At 49.5% G+C, this 18,251-nt stretch overlaps 1 protein-coding gene across 2 annotated transcripts in view; it reads left to right on the top strand.

Moving 5' to 3' along the window:
• Window positions 1–18,251, top strand: part of ITGB3 (integrin subunit beta 3) — a 51,190-nt gene that overhangs the window by 20,272 nt on the left and 12,667 nt on the right. For both annotated transcript variants that reach the window (XM_082861224.1, XM_082861223.1), the window contains exons 3-11: window positions 3,023–3,218; window positions 4,741–4,993; window positions 6,181–6,343; window positions 6,982–7,143; window positions 8,978–9,073; window positions 9,704–9,793; window positions 10,511–10,650; window positions 12,134–12,558; window positions 17,867–18,089. In XM_082861224.1, the coding sequence (XP_082717350.1) occupies window positions 3,023–3,218; window positions 4,741–4,993; window positions 6,181–6,343; window positions 6,982–7,143; window positions 8,978–9,073; window positions 9,704–9,793; window positions 10,511–10,650; window positions 12,134–12,558; window positions 17,867–18,089 (1,748 nt within the window). The remainder of the gene's footprint in view (window positions 1–3,022; window positions 3,219–4,740; window positions 4,994–6,180; window positions 6,344–6,981; window positions 7,144–8,977; window positions 9,074–9,703; window positions 9,794–10,510; window positions 10,651–12,133; window positions 12,559–17,866; window positions 18,090–18,251) is intronic.

Here is an 18,251-nt window from a genome sequence, read left to right as displayed (position 1 = left end):
TTGGGGCACAAAAACGTGCAGTGTTCGTGAGTTCTCCCTTCTGCCATTCTGTCCCTGGCAGAGGGACCTGGCTGGGTGAGGGGAGGGCATCTTCATCTCTCTGAGGAGCTCTGATGTCCTGTTGGGATCTTCTGAACCAGGAAGATTAAGTCTCATGTACCATTTCCCATTGCTGATGCCGTTTCTCTACCTCAGACCCGTGAAGAGGAAGAAGGAAGCTGCTGGCTTCTGGAAGCTCTTTCCACATTTTGCCCGGGCTAGGACGGTCCTCATGCCATTTGTGTCCGTTCAGGCTGCTGTAGCAAAAATACCACAGGCAGACTGCTAAACAACAAACATTTATTTCTTACAGTTCTGGAGGCTAGAAAGTCCAAGATCAAAGTAGCAGCAAATTCAGTGTCATCGATGGCCATCTCCTCACCGTGTCCTCCCATGGTGGAAGGGGCCAGGGAGATGTCTGGGGCCTTCTTTTAAAATAAGGGCACAGTCCCATTCGTGAGGGCTCCACCTCATGACCTGTCACCTCCCAAGACCCCACCTCCTAATACCACCACCTTGGAGATTAGGGTTGAATATATGAATGCTGGGGGACACACATTCAGTCTGTAGTACTGTTGGTGTTGTTCATGGTCCCATCCACATGGGGAAGCCTTTCCGCCCATCAGAGGAGGGCTGGGCGGGAGTGGGAGAGGGGCGTCAAGCATCGGGAGGGGTTTAAGCTACAGAGTCCTGAGTTTCTGAGTATGGATGTCTCCCTGTGGCCCAGTCCCTCTCCTGGAAACATGGCTTCCAGTCACCTGAGGGGCTGAGGAGGCAGAATGTTATCTATCCTTCCCACACCTCCCGTATCCCCATCTTGCATCCTGTTCCCTACCTGGTGCATTCTCAGGTGTGGCTCTTCCCGGGACTGTTTCTTCTGCATTCCTGCTTCTCTGCCTTGATTCCCGCTCTACACAGAATGCAATACAACGTACCGTTTTATGAGGATAATTACAGTCAGACAATCCGGTCAGCATCTCACTTCTGCCACTTCTTAGCTCTGTAGCTTTGGGCAAAATACTTAATTTCTCCAGACCTTCGATTGCTTACTTGTAAGATTGGGTTCCTCATTTGTGAAACCTCCAAGCCTCAGGTTTGTAATTTGTAAAATAATAATAATTCCAGCATTCCAGAACCGTGATCAGGAGGATTGCAATAATCCATGTAAAGTGCTTCTTCTGGTACCTGACATGCAGTGAGTACTCCATAAATGTTAACACTGGCTGTTCTGGGATATTGGTGTGGGTTATTCAGCTGACTTCTGGAAGTGGTTGTGAGAGGGGGTGGGTAGGGATGTGTGGGATTGTGGGGTTGAAGGCCTAGATATTTCGAAATAGGTCCAAGGAGGGGTTTTCTAGCTTTGCAGGCAGTTCCCCCAGCCTGGCAAGAAGCCCTTATGGGCTTGCGCCCACACGGTGCTGGCTAAGTTTGCTGAATGTCAGAGCAGGAAGGGACTGAGAACACCATGTCATCTAACCCCTTTAACAGGGGTGAACAGGTGAGGGAACTGAGGCTCAGGGGAGTGAAATGACTTATCTGAGGTCACAGGCTGGTTAGTGGCAGACCTAGGATTGAACCCATTTCCTGATTTCTAGCGTTCATTCCAATGCAGCATGTTCCCCGTTCAATACTCAGGTGGAAACACACACCGAGCCCCAGAGGGCTGTGGGATACACACCGGGGTGTTTGGAAGGGCACTCAGTCTGCCATTTGGCCAGGGTGAGGGAGGAAGCTGAAAGTGATAGGACAGGCTCTGATCAGTGGCTTGACATCATGGGATTTGCCTAAGCTTGTGAAGTTTATTCAAAATTAATTTATCCAGGAACTATTTATAGAACATCTTACAATAATAGCTAAGATTTGTTGAGCATTTACACTATGGCAGGCACCGTGCTATGTGTTTTACACACACTGTCTTATATGGTCTTGCAGAACATCCCTGTGAAGCTGGGGCTATTATTATTGTCATGTTATAGATGAGGAAACGAAGCCTGCAGAGTTTAGGTGACTCGCCCTAGTAACCAGCTAGGAGGAGGCAATGCTGAGATATAGTCTCAGCCAATCTGTGCTCTTAGTGTCTACTCTCTGCTGCTTCCCCATATCCTCCTGCCATCACTTAGTTGTCAGTCTCGCGTCGTGTGCTGGGAATAGAGGGGAAATGAGACACACATAGTCCCTGCCCTCGTGGATCTCACACCCCAGCCAGTGTTTCAACACAGTGCCTTCCAAACTGTTTTGACCCTCACCCAGAGAAAGACATACATTTTTATCATTATTTGTTATACATATTATACCCTACTCCCCAACATATAAACCTTTCCCGGGACTTCCCTGGTGGTCCAGTGGGTGAGACTCCACGCTCCCAACGCAGGGGGCCCGGGGTGTGATCCATGGTGGGGGAACTAGATCCCGCATGTTGCAACTAAGAAGCCCGCCTGTCACAATGAAGATCCCTTGTGCCGCAACTAAGACCTGGCACAGCCAAAATAAATGAATAAAATAAAAACTAAATATTAAAAAAAAGAAACTTAAAAAAGATTTCAACTTAAAACCTTAAAAAATAAATAAACCTTTCCCAAAACAATATTTACTTTTACCACTTACACACTTTGATACTTTCTATTCTGTTATGTTGCATTTTAATAAATTGGTGGTTGAGACCTACTACATTGATTTTTGAGACCCACAGGTGGGTTGCATTTTACAGTTTGAAAAACACTGGTCCAACAGGCCTCTTATTGTACTGTTCCTCTTCCTACCTGCCCATCCATGAGCAGGCACTCACCCAACCTTTCTGATGCCTCAGTCTCCCCCTTCTGTACAACAGGCCTAGGGGCTATCTTAGGAAGGACCACACGAGTTCATTTATGTTGGTTTAGCTCCAAAGTGCTGGGTAAGCTCTAGGCTGCTGGGATGTGGCAGAGCCTGCAGGAAGCAGAGAACCACCGTAGCTCTGATCACAGGGCTTCCTCTCGTCTTACAGGCTCTGCCTCCGGGCTCGCCCCGCTGTAACCTGAAGGAGAATCTGCTGAAGGATGACTGCGCCCTGGAGTCCATCGAGTTCCCCATCAGCGAGGCCAGAATCCTGGAGGCCAGGCCCCTCAGTGACAAGGGCTCTGGAGACAGCTCCCAGGTCACTCAAGTCAGTCCCCAGAGGATTGCGCTCCGGCTACGGCCAGGTGGGGATCCTGCAGAAGTAGCTCACAGTGGAATTGCGGTGGGAAGAGAAGGATGTGGAGGGAAGTGTGGGCAGGAGAATGGAAGAAAGTGGAAGGTTTGGGAACTTGAAGTCAGAAGATCTGAGTTTGAATCTTGACTCTTCCATATATTAGCTATTTGACTTTGGGCAAGTTACTTAACCCTTCTAACTTAGTAGGTACACAAAAATGTTTGTTTCTTCTTTCCCCCAATGCCTGTTTTACCCAGCATATAGCTTTTTATTGAGGCTCAAGTGAGTCTAAGATGAGAAAGCAAATTGTAAGCTCGTTTTCCGTGTAAGATTGGGGCAGGGCATGCATGGGGGCACAGAAAATAGGGCAGGAGACCTTCAGAGGGGGGAAGGATTAGGCTAAGAGACAGGCTTTTTTAAAAAAAATTATTTTTGGCTCCGTTGGGTCTTTGTGCTGCATGCGGGCTTTCTCTAGTTGCAGCGAGCGGGGGCTACTCTTTGTTGCAGTGCGCGGGCTTCTCATTGCGGTGGCTTTTCTTGTTGCAGAGCATGGGCTCTCAGCGTGCGGGCTTCATAGTTGTGGCACGTGGACTCAGTAGTTATGGCTTGCCAGTTCTAGAGCGCAGGCTCAGTAGTTGTGGCTCACGGGCTTAGTTGCTCCGTGGCATGTGGGATCTGCCCAGACCAGGGATTGAATCCGTGTCCCCTGCGTTGACAGGTGGACTTTTAACCTCTGCACCACCAGGGAAGTCCAGAGACAGGCTTTTCTGAAGCACTCATTTTGACTTTTCAATTAAGTCAAGAATTTAAGAAAGTACCTTCTACGTGCAAGGCGTATATTGGTTACTATGGGATTCAGAGAAGGGTGGGACATAGTTCCTACCTTTTACAGAGTCTGAAGTGTAATAACTGCCAACACTTCTGTGACTCAGGGTGGTAGACCCTTGGGACCCAGACGACTAGACAGATGAGGATTTAGAGAGGGTGGAGACTTTTAGAATGGAAAAGAAGAGGTTAAGGGCTTCCCTGGTGGTGCAGTGGTTGAGAGTCCGCCTGCCGATGCAGGGGACACTGGTTCGTGCCCTGGTCCAGGAAGATCCCACATGCTGCGGAGCGACTGGGCCCGTGAGCCATGGCCGCTGAGCCTGCGCGTCCGGAGCCTATGCTCCACAACGGGAGAGGCCACAGCAGTGAGAGGCCTGCGTACAGCAAAAAAAAAAAGAGGTTAAAAGTAGGAGGGTCAAGCGATTGGAAGAGGAATAGAATTGCAAGGGGAGAGGAAAAGGGACCAGGGCTTTCAAGTTTGGTTTGATTAAAAAGTTACTTCAGGGAATTCCCTGGAGGTCCAGTGGTTAAGACTTGGCGCTTTCACTGCCAGGTCCCGGGTTCAATCCCTGGTCGGGGAACTAAGATCCCACAAGACGAGTGGTGCGGGGGGGGGAAAAAAAAGTGACTTCATCCCAGCTGTGTCCAAATCTACTTAAGTCCTAGAGGGAGAAGAGGAGAAGAATTAACGTCCTTCTGCCTTGCAGATGATTCGAAGAATTTCTCCGTCCAAGTTCGGCAGGTGGAGGATTACCCTGTGGACATCTACTACTTAATGGACCTGTCTTATTCCATGAAGGATGATCTGTGGAGCATCCAGAACCTGGGCACCAAGCTGGCCTCCCAGATGCGTAAGCTCACCAGTAACCTGCGGATTGGCTTCGGGGCCTTTGTGGACAAGCCCGTTTCACCATACATGTACATCTCCCCACCAGAGGCCCTCAGAAACCCCTGCTATGAGTAAGTCTCTCTTCTAGAAGCCAGGGCAGCATCTCTCCCCGTTGCCCCAGACAAATCCAAGTCCTGCTTCCTCTTTCTAGTCTAGGGTAGCTTTGTTGGCTGCCTTCTGGCCAAATCATATCTCCTCTCTACCATGGTCTCCCTGTCCGGCAAGTGGGCCAACCCATTGATCTGGAGTGTTGTATTAATAGAGTCCAAGACTGTTTGGAGACCTAGAAAGGAAATCCATCAGCTTCTTGGTCTAGGCCACGAATAAATAGTATAAGTGGATAGAGGAGTTATGATTTCAGAATGATTGATTCCATTGCTATTGTCCTCGTTATCCAGGATATGAGTCCTGCAGGGTTAAAATGCAAGAAATTAAGTCCTAGAGGCATAGGAAAGAGTGGAAATGATATTTGTTGAACCCTCTAATAGCATAAGTTGATGTGTCCCTCTGTTGAGAGTTGGACTTACAACTGAATGGCTTATTTATTTGTTGGAGACTATGCAAATCCATGGATTATAATTTAAAATGATGGTTACCGAGCCTGACGAGGTATGAATTTACTTTTTAGACTTGAGAGTTATATGATGTGCCTTTTAAACCTTCTGTCTGGATTGTAAGAAATTGTGTCAGCCGTCAATTAAACAAACCATTGGACTGGGGACAGAAATGCTCCTGTTCGGCACAGATCTATCAATTTATTGATAGTTCAGGGACATTAAGTTATTGATGAACTTTTGCTTTGTTGTTGTGTTAATGTTACTTTAGAGAAGTGTTAAATATAAAGTGACAGCAACAACAACTAGAGCCTCACTCTGATCTAAAAGCTTTACATCTATTAACTCATTTAAGCCTCACAACTCTTATGAGATATGTGTTATCATGTCCCCATTTCTTTATAGGTTAGGTATAGAGAAGCTTGCCTAGGGTTCCATGACTAGTAAGTCAGGGAGCTGGGATTTGAACCCAGGTAGTCTGGTTCCACAGTTCACTCCCTTATCCTCTGATCTAGCTGGAGATTAGGTCAATGTGATGCCTAGGTAATTTGAAGGGTTTGGAGTCTAACCTGTCTGGGTAATGGTAGTTGTATAGAACTCGCCTGGGCATTCCACTGTCTATATCTGTCCCCCTCTTTTCCCTCCCACTCCCCATGCAGCCTTTTCCATCAGATGTCTGCTTAAATCATTCCTTCCCTCCCCAGTATGAAGACCACCTGTTTACCCATGTTTGGCTACAAACACGTGCTGACACTAACTGACCAGGTGACCCGTTTCAATGAGGAGGTGAAGAAGCAGAGTGTGTCGCGAAACCGAGATGCCCCAGAGGGTGGCTTTGATGCCATCATGCAGGCTACCGTCTGTGATGTAGGTTTGGAGGGCATGGAGTGCCAGGTGTGGGTGGTGCAGATCAAAACGGGGCGGGAAGTGGCTCAACTGTGGGGATTTCTATGTGAACTACGAGATAGGAACTAGGCAGAGCTTTGTACCATTTGTACAATTTGAGCAACAGGTTGCTCCCGATCAGCAGCCTCTGCTTGTATCCGCTCCCTGGCCAGAGCTGATACTTTTGGGAACCTCAGTGGTCCCAGATGTTTTCTGGGGAGAGGATCTTCTCTGGAAGTGTATCAGAGTCAAGGCTAGGTTCACCTAACCTCAGCAAAGTGGGCAGATGTCCAGATGGGATTTATTCTAGCCCAACCCAGCTCTGCAGATGCAGATGGGTTTCTAGATGGGCCATGTGATTATCATTGAAGAAGTTCTCTTTGGAGTTGAAGTAGGTGTCTTTCAGCTGCTTGAAGTAATGAGCCCTGAGACTGTTTTCTTAAGAGAACAGAAACCCCTGAGTTGGAAAACTCCAGCTTATGTTCCAAGGACTAGGACTGAGGCCCTTCTCCAAGACAACTTGTCTAGCCCTTCAGATGGGGAGCTTCTTGGGTCTTTGTTTTGTACCAGTGACATGGCTAAAGTCACTGTCTCTCTTTTGCCTTTTTCTTTTTTAACAGGAGAAGATTGGCTGGAGGAATGATGCCTCCCACTTGCTGGTGTTTACCACTGATGCCAAGACCCATATAGCGCTGGATGGAAGGCTGGCAGGCATTGTCCAGCCCAACGATGGGCAGTGTCATGTGGGCAGTGACAACCATTATGCTGCCTCCACTACCATGGTGAGATTCTCGGTACCACCTATGGTTCCTATTCAATATGGCCAGGACTGCCCTAACCCAGGCACTCTTTGTGTGAATATGAAAATGGCAGCCCTTCCTCTGGGCAAGGCTCAGGGCTCTTTTCAGCCCGCCCTCACCTCTCCCACCTGCTGGACACCCTCATCCAGGGTACCACCTGTACAGCCATTAGAGATGGTCCTGACTGTGGTCGGTGTTACCACTGCCTCCAGCACCAGCAGCATCGGCATGGCATCCAGAGTGGACCCAGAGGACTTCTGCAGGTCCAGCTGGAAAGCAGGCCATCCTGTCGACTGTGCATGGATTACCCCTTCTTGGAATATCATGCTCACTTGTGGTTATTGGAAGAAGACAGAGGAAAAAGAGACAAAGATCCTCAAAAGCATAGAAAGCCAGTCCTGTGAGGAAACGTTAAAGGGCTCAGAGTCCTTTAGCTGGAATAAAAGAAGGCTAAAGGATGCTTTAGCTGATCCATGAGAAGACTTTGTTTTTAATTTATTTTTTATTGAGGTAACATTGGTGTATAACATTATATAAGTCTCATGGGTACAACATTATATTTCTACTTTGGTGTACCCTACAGCGTGCTCACCACCAAAAATTTAGTTTCCATCTGTCACCATACAGTTGATCCCCTTTACCTATTTCTCCCTCCCCACAACCCCTTCCCCTCTGGTAATCACTGCTCTGTATGAGAAGACTTCTTATAAGTTGTTTTCTGTATAAGTTGTTTTCCTCTAACCATAGACGGTTAAATAAGAGGAGAGGAGTTTACATTGAAACAGGAGGAATTGCAGTAAGCCATAAAGAGAAGGTAGAGCCCTGCAGAATGCTGCCACCCTGAGTATCTAGAGGTGTGAACTCTTCATTTCTTAAAGACGATGTAGCAACTACCTCATCTAGGTGGCTTAAAGGTACAGCTGTGAAAAGGAACCTGAGTTGCATGAGCTCATGAGCTCCCTGAAAGGTCTAGGATTCCAGGGACATGTTCATAATTTACCAGCACCCCCATTTTGGCTTGAATTCTTTGGTGGCAGCCATATACAGGTTGAGCACAACCAGGCAATGGGCGAGTCTGTAACGATTGACACCTAGTGTATGCAGGGCCTTACCAGGGGCCAAGATAACAAGACTATATAAGGTCTCACCCTTAGGGAGATTTTGGTTTAGTTGAGGAGATGTGGTACCAATAAGAGAAGATGCATGATTACAGCTAACTGGATAGAATAGTTGATGAGGATTTTAGGTATTCAAAAGAGGAAAGCTCGTCATGAACTGGGATGATCAGGGAAGGCCTCCTGGAGAAGGTGGGACCTGAGCTGGGTCCTAAGGAAGGAGGAGCATTACCAAAAAGAAGGCCACTCGAGGTGGGAGAAAGAAAGACAGTGGGCCAGCTCGGTGGTAAGTAGAAGGGGGAGAGAGGTGAATGATTGGAAAGGAAGGTTGAGACCACATGGTGAAGGATTGCAAGCAACAACCCAAGGCATTTGTCAGTAGCTGCAAAATGGGAGGAAGCTTCAAAACAATGAGGTCTGGCAGTACCTGACCCGTGGAATCTGCTCCTTGGTACGAATGCATTGAATTTGAGTAGGAAGACAGAGGTGCTTAGTTTTGGCACTACCAGCCTGTACCTCTTTATCTATCCTTAGAGTTCACAACTGGGTTTGTGTTTGCCTCACATTGTCATGGGGTGAAAAGGTTTAAATCCCACCACTGTCAGGGCCATGGCCCAAACCACCCAAGTCCTAAGGCTTAGAATTCATGGATGTATGTGAATAGACTTCTTGACTGACCATCACATCCTCTCTTTTCATAGGATTATCCGTCTCTGGGGCTGATGACCGAGAAGCTGTCCCAGAAAAACATCAATTTGATCTTTGCAGTGACTGAAAATGTAGTCAATCTCTACCAGGTGACTATGCCTTTGGGGCTTCCTGGAGTGGGAGTGGGGCCTGTGATGGGTGGACTGGTCTCAGGGAACCAGCCCACACCAGCTTTGGCCATGGTCCCTAACTGGGAAAGACCCAGGAGCTAATGATTCCTCTCGACGGTCTCTCTCCTCCAACTTTGAACCTAGCAGGATAGGTGTGTTGATGTTTGCACTGGTGGAGGGGAGTAATTCAGTGGGGAGAGGGGTGTGAGAGGTTCTCTGTAATTTTGCTCAGTGCTGAAAAACTGCTAGATATATTCCTGGCAGTGACAAGTAAAATATCCCATCCTGGGCTTCCCTGGTGGCGCAGTGGTTGAGAGCCCGCCTGCCGATGCAGGGGACGCGGGTTCGTGCCCCGGTCCGGGAGGATCCCACATGCCGCGGAGCGGCTGGGCCCGTGAGCCATGGCTGCTGGGCCTGCGCATCCGGGGCCTGTGCTCCGCAGCGGGAGAGGCCGCAGCGGTGAGAGGCCCGTGTACCGCAAAAAAAAAAAAAAAAAATCCCATCCTTCCCTCAAGTTTCATTTCAAGACCCTCAGTCTGATTTGGGGAGGGCTTTTGGAGACTACCGGCTTCATCAGTCATCCCCGGACATCTCTGTCTTCCTTTCTAGAACTATAGTGAGCTCATCCCAGGGACCACAGTGGGGGTCCTGTCTACTGATTCCAGCAATGTCCTCCAGCTCATTGTTGATGCTTACGGGGTAAGTGTCTTACACTGGGAATGGGCCTGCTAAGAGTCCACTTCACTTGGCATTACCCAGGAGGGCTCAGATTTGGGAGTCCTGGCTGCAAGTCCACCATGCAGCTTTCACCGCCTTCCTCTTCTTCTTCCAGAGGCCAGGAAGTGATAGCCAGCACTGGGAGGACTGCAGCCTTCCGAGATAGAAACGGCTCAGAAAGGAACGCCTAGGAGGCTTAGGAACAATGGGGGAAGAGCTTAGAGAAGGTGGAAGAGAGAGGATGGGGATGGTGATGAGGACGAGCAGGGCCCTGAAATTGAGGGGGGCGGGTGCAGAGTGATGGAGATCTGGGCTCCAACAATAGAGCAGAGAGGGAGCTGAACCATGGGGAATGTGAGGTTGATGAAAGATCAGGTAGAAAGTGCTACTAGCCAAGGTGACCAGTATTAGCACTCCCTTCTCACACGTCCGTGAGTCCTGCAGGAGGGCGTAGCTAGTTTAGATTTTACCCAGACTCACCTAGAAGCAAGTGGAGAAAGAGAGAGAGCAGGTCTTGGGCTGGAAATACAGCAGGAAACAGGCTCCTAGGGATGCTCTGGCAGCTTGCAGGTGGACCTCAGCATCTGGCACTGCAGGTGAGTCCAGGACCATCTGGGAGGTTTTGCTTGGGATGTAATTGGCTCCTACTCATTTCCTCTCAGCCCATTTTCTTATCTTCTCTTGCCCTTTTCTGCTCAGAAAATCCGCTCTAAAGTAGAGCTGGAAGTGCGTGACCTCCCTGAGGAGTTGTCCTTATCCTTCAACGCCACCTGTCTCAACAACGAGGTCATCCCAGGCCTTAAGTCTTGTGTCGGACTCAAGATTGGAGACACGGTGAGGTGGGCTGGGCAGGGGCTGAGGCTGCAGCTCTGACCTTAGCCTGTGCCCCAGAGCGTCTGTGGGCACCCACCCCTTCCTTCCCTGTACCTTCTTTCTGAACGTCCTTACAAGTTAGATGTAGTGGAGCTGCCAGCCTTTTCCTCTGAGGCTTCTGTTGCCTAAACCTTCTCTATCCGTTAAGTAACTTCACCATCAGGATTTTTAAAAACTTGCGTTTAGGTTACCTCTGTTTATGAACAGTTGATTGCAAATGAAAATATTTCTACCTTCAGCCCCTAACTGGTCTCCAGCCTCCCCTAAGGTAATGCCTTTCTTTGCTTCACAAGGTAAAACAGCAGTGTCATCTATAAATATTTATTGACCACCGACTTTGTGCCAGGCATTGTTCCAGCTGCTGAAGATTCGGCAGCAAACAGAATAGGCAAAAATAGCCACCCTTGGGCTTCCCTGGTGGCGCAGTGGTTGAGAGTCTGCCTGCCGATGCAGGGGACATGGGTTCGTGCCCTGGTCCGGGAAGATCCCACATGCCGCAGAGTGGCTGGGCCGTGAGCCATGGCCGCTGAGCCTGCGCGTCCGGAGCCTGTGCTCCGCAACGGGAGAGGCCACAACAGTGAGAGGCCCGCGTACCGCAAAAAAAAAAAAAAAAAAAAAAATAGCCACCCTCGAAATTAACACAACATTTTAAATCAATTATACCCCAATAAAAATTAAAAGGAAAAAAAAATAAACACATACACAAAATACCCACCCTCCTGGAACGCCAGAATGCAAATGTTCATTTTGCCTCTCCAGTCCGTCTATAGTTTTCCTTCCTTAGTGGCTGGTTCTTCTCTGCTTCTGCCTTAGGGGAGAGGGGTTGGTGAAAGGGGAGGAAAAAAAGAGGGGATATCTATAGCTATATCATCTATATCTACATCATCTCTGTCTATATATCTGTTTCCATCCATCCATCTCTCTATCTTCTAGGCACATGTGCACACACCCTATGTAAAAAATATTGGCCTGAAACATGTTTGATTGCATAAGTGATGAAATGTTTTGTGGAAATTGCACAGTAGACTCTGAGCCTGTGGTTGGCCACTGTGTGGTGTGAAATAGTGCTTTGTATATCTTGATGATATTACGTAATCAGTCCCGCTAGCTTATTTGGCCACGGCAGAGCGTTTGTAAGATCAAAGGTTCTTTTCTGCTTGAGCTGGTTTATTTTCACGTATGGAATTTTAGAAAAAAGCTATCTGTGATTGTAAACCATGTCTACACCCAGCCAGATATGTCCCAACTGCACAACTATCCCCAGGCTCTTGCTTTGGCTTTGCAGACCGTGGTGGTGGGAAGGCTGAGGAACTCCAGCTTGCTGGGGGACAGGACACCCAGTTTGGGTATTCCTGGGCAGGGCAGGGAACAGCTTCTTTCCCTCCAGGGCTGGAGTGTCAACAGGGTCCACCTGTGTCTGAATGCGATCTTACTTTCCATCCAGGTGAGCTTCAGCATTGAGGCCAAGGTGCGTGGCTGCCCCCAGGAGAAGGAGAAGTCCTTCACCATCAAGCCTGTGGGCTTCAAAGACAGCCTCACCGTCCAGGTCACCTTCGACTGTGACTGTGCCTGCCAGGCCCAGGCTGAGCCTCAGAGCCACCACTGCAACAACGGCAACGGGACCTTTGAGTGTGGGGTGTGCCGCTGCGGGCCTGGCTGGCTGGGGTCCCAGTGTGAGTGCTCAGAAGAGGACTACCGTCCCTCCCAGCAGGACGAGTGTAGCCCCCGGGAGGGCCAGCCCATCTGCAGCCAGCGGGGCGAGTGTCTCTGTGGCCAGTGCGTCTGCCATAGCAGTGACTTTGGCAAGATCACGGGCAAGTACTGCGAGTGTGATGACTTCTCCTGTGTCCGCTACAAGGGGGAGATGTGCTCAGGTGAGTAGAACTGCACACCCCTCCCATCCTGGTACCCCCACACACTCACACGTCTGCAGCCTCTGGAAATGGATGCAGGCCAGGGCTTGAGGTGGGCACAGGAAGGCCCGGGGGCAGAGCGAGTAGATGGTGTGCCACTCCAATGGCAGGAAACAGAAATGAGTTTCTCTTTAATCCTCTCAGCTCCCTCTGCCCTTGCTCGAGGGGCACAAGGAAGAGAAATGAGCATCTGCTTCCTGGGGCTTCTCTCCTAGAAGAGGGTGGGAAGACGTGGGGAAACTTGAAAGTGAAGATAGTTTTTTTTCTTTTCCTTCATCTGCCCTTCTGCTAGTATTTTGTCACTGGTTCCTAATCTTTTCGAGGATATGGACCAACCCCTTTTTAAGTTTAAAAAAAATCACTGACTGATGGTAATTAAATTTTTAGTATATCTAGGTTTGGAAACTACATGATGTCAGAATATGTAATGAAGTTAGTAACATTTATTTATTTTCAAACAATTATTTTACATGAATTTATTTTTTCATCACAAAAGACGTGGAAAATGGTAGTGTATATGCAAGATATTGGAGCACATTTAATGTGCCACTATCCTTAGACAATGACTGGAAAATAGTGAGCTCTTATTAAATGTTGCTACTATTTTGTTATCACTATTGATATACTATTACTTTTTGTACTCTAGATCGCTGTTGTCCAATATGGCGGTTATTTAAATTTAAATTAATCAAGAGTAAAGTTTAAGTACATTTAAATCTAAATCAAATTCAATAAAAAAGAAAAAGTTTCATTTCTCTGTCACTCAGGAGCCACATGTGGCTAGCGGCTGCCCTTTTGAACAGCACAGATGTTTATTGGATAACACTGCCGTAGAGAGTCCCAGCCTGCAGATTGGGGGTTATGAATTTAAGTCCTTCTACCTGCAGGGTACTGCGTTTTGTCCTTCTCATTACAAAATTCAGTAAAATCTTGAGGCCCACTGGTAATCTGAAGCTGGTTTCACCTTGCCCCAAAGCCCACTCCTGGGGTACTTCGCCAGCTAGAAGAAGTCCAGCCAATGTTAATGTAGTCTTTATCTGCAGACACACTGACAACACTCCCAGAGGCAGTTAGGCAGTCTGAGTTGTTCCTGGGCACTGGGGATACATTTCTGCTGGGGTGTAGTGGACTGTGGCTTAATCCCTCTTGTGAGAGATAGATTGGAGATATTTGCAAATTGGTTGGGACTGGTTTGTGGGTGTCTTGTGTGGCCAATCAAAGAGAGATTATCATCGGCTTCTGGCGTGATCAAATCCATGACCCAGATTGGCTTCACTTGCATGGGGGTTCTAACCAGCTGAGCTAATTTACCCAGATGTTCACTTTAACGTCAGCCTTTCAGAAAGCCTGATGAGGAATGGAAATGTGTGTCGTGCTGAAGCCCAAGTAATATAAAAGTGGCTCCTATGTGTTATCTGCAACATTGTTTCCTTTACTCATTTTTTTAAATTAATTTGTATTGGAGGGTGGTTGCTTTACCGTATAGTGTTAGCCTCCACTGCACAACAGAATGAATCAGCCGTACACATACAGAGATCCCCTCCCTTTCGGACTCCCTCCCACTTAGGTTACCACAGTGCATTAGGTAGAGCTCCCTGTGCTATACAGTTGTTTCCTTTACTCATGCCAGCAAAATTCGAGAGAGAGATTGGAGAAAAATGGTATCAGAGATAATGGGAAAGAGAGATCAGATACGCACAGACACACACACACATACACACAGATCAATCTGAATTAGGGTGTGAGGCAGAAATTTCAGTTCCTTCTAATATTTAATAGTATTTACATCATATTCTAGTTTCCAAAGGGAATGGTTAAGTTTGACATGGGAGACCCATGAGGAGAAGTTTGGGGTTGAGGGGAAGAGTGTTACCCTAGGAGAGGCCTACGCATAGCCTACGGGGGCACCAGGGATGGAGGGAGGTCCTCTGCTCCTCTGTGGCCTGATTGTTCCTGGTCTGATTGAGGCATGTGGGAGGGACCCTGGCCAGAGTGTGTTTCCTTTGGCTGCCGGCCACACTGAAGCCACAAAACAAAGCTGCCGGGGTCAGCAGCGCTGGTTCCTGCCTCCCAGCAGTGCAAGAACAGCCCATCCTCAGTGTGCTCCTGCCAATTACACGAGGGAACCCCGGACAGCCGCTGCAGCTTCTCAGAGGCCTCCCTCTCCCTTCCTGCCAGGGTGTTGGGTGCCCGCTGGCCTCAGATCTGGACCCTGTGGTGCCATGATCACGTTCTCCGTTGACAAACAGTCAGGAACACATGCTCCCTGAGCACCTGCTCTGTGCCAGGCCCTCGGTCCATATGGGTGAACGGGGCTCATGCATGATTCCTGACCTGGCCAGGCCTATAGCCCAGCTCACCATTATCCCTGCCCAGAGCTGCTGGCCTGGTCTGTTTTTTTTTTCTTTTTTTTTTGCGGTACGCGGGCCTCTCACTGTCGCGGCCTCTCCCGTTGCGGAGCACAGGCTCCGGACGCGCAGGCCCAGCGGCCATGGCTCACGGGCCCAGCCGCTCTGCGGCATGTGGGATCCTCCCGGACCGGGGCACGAACCCGTGTCCCCTGCATCGGCAGGCGGACTCTCAACCACTGCGCCACCGGGGAAGCCCTGGTCTGTTCTTTGCTCAAGCAGGGGCTCATGAGGCAGGAGCACTATGCCTCGGCCATTGTTTCAACCCCTGGACGTCCCTGTCCTCTCCTCCCCACCGGAGGCATGGTCTTCGTGCTCACACAGTTTCAGCACCCCTCAAACGTCAGGGCGTGCGTCCTTGTCGTCAAGGGACTCTTCCACCTGCCACATCCGTGAACATAGATTGATCAGGCACCCACGTGAGCCAGGTTCTGTGCTGTGTGCCGTAGTGTTGTGGGATAAAGAGGCATGAAAAAGACAGTTTTGCTCTCCATTAACTTACCTAAGGAGAATTCACAGCATGAGGCAGAACCTCCCAGATCCTGGAAGTGGGTGTTATAGGAGTCCTCCGGAGAGAGACTCACTGTGGACAGGGGAGGCCTGGGCGGCTTCATGGAGGAGGTGGGAAGTCAGAGGAAGGGCTGGCTCATAAAGGAGGGCGGTGGAGTGAGGCATCAGCCCAGAAGGTCAAGCTATATAGAGAGAGTGACTTCATTCCTTCTGACCTGAAACACCGGCCCCTCCCTTTCCTCCTCTCCCGCCCCCCCCACCCCCCACCGCTGCCTTCTTCCCTACCTCCCTCTTCTTTCTTACACTTTCTCTTCATTTCCCACCCTCCTCCCCTGACTTTCCTGTGAACCCGTTTTGCTGGAGGGGTGCCAGTCCTGTGACATTACCACACTGTGGCTTCCTTTTAAGGGTTGACCCTGCCGGGGCCTTGGAGTCAGCCTAGTGGCACTGGCCTGCCACTTCCACTCCCAGCCTCACTCCCTGGCTGGCCTGCACAAGTCTTCTCAAAGATCGCTTTGTTTAGCCTCACAAAGGAAACACTATGGGACAAGCGTTTCAGAGGAGACGGAGGCCTCTGAGTGCTGCCAGGCCTCTGTGATGTCTTTTCCCTATCTGGGAGGTGTGGCCAGAAGCCGGGTGTAGTGGACACTGTGGGGTCCCACTCTGCTGGCTGGCCCACCCATCCCCCAGCTGCTGGTAGGGCAACTGATCGTACCTCACAGCTGCCCCTCCTCTGGAGAATTGTATTCAGCTGACAGGACCTGGATTGCTCTCAGAGCTTGGCTGATGACTGATGGACAGTGGGGTTACACAAAGCCAATCCCTTTGCCTCAAGGTTATTGTGGTACCGTCCATGTTCCTGAGCCCACCGTGGGATCAGGCTGCGGGGAGTCTCCGGATGAGACCGCATTCCTGCCGGCCTTTGCCTCCTGCCCTGTCCTGCGTCCCTCCTTCCCTTCTGCTTCCCCAGTAAGTCACTGGAACAAGAATCCTCACCGCAAGCTATACTGCTAGGGAACCCAACCTCACAATGCAGTCTTCTTCTTTCTCCACCCTTCTGCCAGCCCGGTAGCTCTACTCTCTAGATGTCCCTGGCAGCTGGGGCAGGTGAGGTTGTATTTCCCTTCCTTCTTGGGAAGCAGACACACACACAGTGAAGGTGTGTCTGAGTCTTGAATGCCGGTGTGGTTCCTAGAGGATTATGCTGGTATCACTCATCCTTTAGTGGGTGATACCCACCCAGGGGGACCCATTGTGGCCAATGGACATTTATCAGACCCACCGGGGTCACCGGGGACAGGGCTGCCAGCTAGTTGCTATCTGAGCTTGGCTGTGTACCACCCTCTCCTCCACCATCTTGGGGCCCATCTGCTCACACAGTGGCATCGTTTTCAGACCGATTCAGGTTACTTCCCCCTTGCTCCCTGCCTTTCCTCTGATTAACAATCAGATTTCTATTGTTCACCCACTTCTTCCTGTTTCAGAATCCTGCAGAATGAGTCACCTTTCTGTAGGGTTTAGGAGCCAAGTTTACCAATATTCATTGGTAGATGAATATTAGGGGAATATAGTGTTGAGAGTCAATGCCTACATTTAAGCCGTCCAACCCCCCACCCTAGTCTCTCTGTCCCGTTCTATACTCATGTGGGAAAGTGAATAGGTCTTTCCTACTAGGGCTGACGGCTCTTTGCAATACTATGATAATACAACCCAGGGCACATGTTGGTGGAGGTTTGTGTGAATTTCCAGGAATTTAACTAGGATGTAAGCTCCGTGATAGTAGGGACCTTGCCTGTCTTGTTCACTGCTGAGTCTCTAGTGCGCAGGTTGTGGTATGAGCTCAGTAAATATTTGTTGAATGGATGGATAAATAAACATTAATGGCATGCCTACTCTGTACCAGATGTTATGCTAATCACTATTGTTGGAAAAATGAATATGATATGTGCTCCCCCATCAGGGAGCTCACAATCCAGAAAGAGAAGCAGATAAGCAAGCAAATGGGTTGAACATCAGGGTTGAAATAGAGGTATTTATAAGTGCTGGGAGAGCACATGGGCAGACAGTTGCTTTGGCCTGGGGAGGTCAGGAAAAGTTACAGAGGGAAAGGAACATTTGGGTTGGGCTTTAAAGGGTGAGTAGGAGTTTGGTAGTGGTCACAGGATGAAAGGGCATCTAGGCAGAGGGAACAGCATGCAGAGAAGCATGAGGCTATGAGGACAGTGTAGAAGATGATTAACGACTCAGTGTGGGGGTGAAAGTGTGGCAATGTGAGGAGGGGTAAAGCCAGGATGCTGTCCTGGGGTGGGGCCTCACTGGCTGGTCTGCCCCTTTGGGCTGTGTGTTTTCAGGCCATGGCCAGTGCAGCTGTGGGGACTGCCTGTGTGACTCCGACTGGACCGGCTACTACTGCAACTGTACGACACGCACGGACACCTGCATGTCCAGCAATGGGCTGCTGTGCAGCGGGCGGGGCAAGTGTGAATGCGGCAGCTGCGTCTGCATCCAGCCGGGCTCCTACGGGGACACCTGTGAGAAGTGTCCCACCTGCCCTGATGCCTGCACCTTTAAGAAGTGAGTGAGTTGGAGAGAGTTGAGTGTCTGGGGATCCCCCAGACTGTGCAGGTTCTCTCTTACTCACCAAAGCTTTAGGGAGAGGAGTCTGTTACAGCAAATGACTAGCATTCCTCTTTCCATTGAAAACTTGGGGAAAAACTGGAGGTAGAGCCAAGCGTG

The sequence above is a fragment of the Leucopleurus acutus genome (assembly GCF_964270905.1).
Source record: "Leucopleurus acutus genome assembly, chromosome: 19".
Taxonomy (NCBI): Eukaryota; Metazoa; Chordata; class Mammalia; order Artiodactyla; family Delphinidae; genus Leucopleurus; species Leucopleurus acutus.
Note: the sequence above shows the minus strand (reverse complement) of the source record. Positions and strands in the feature narration are given on the sequence as shown.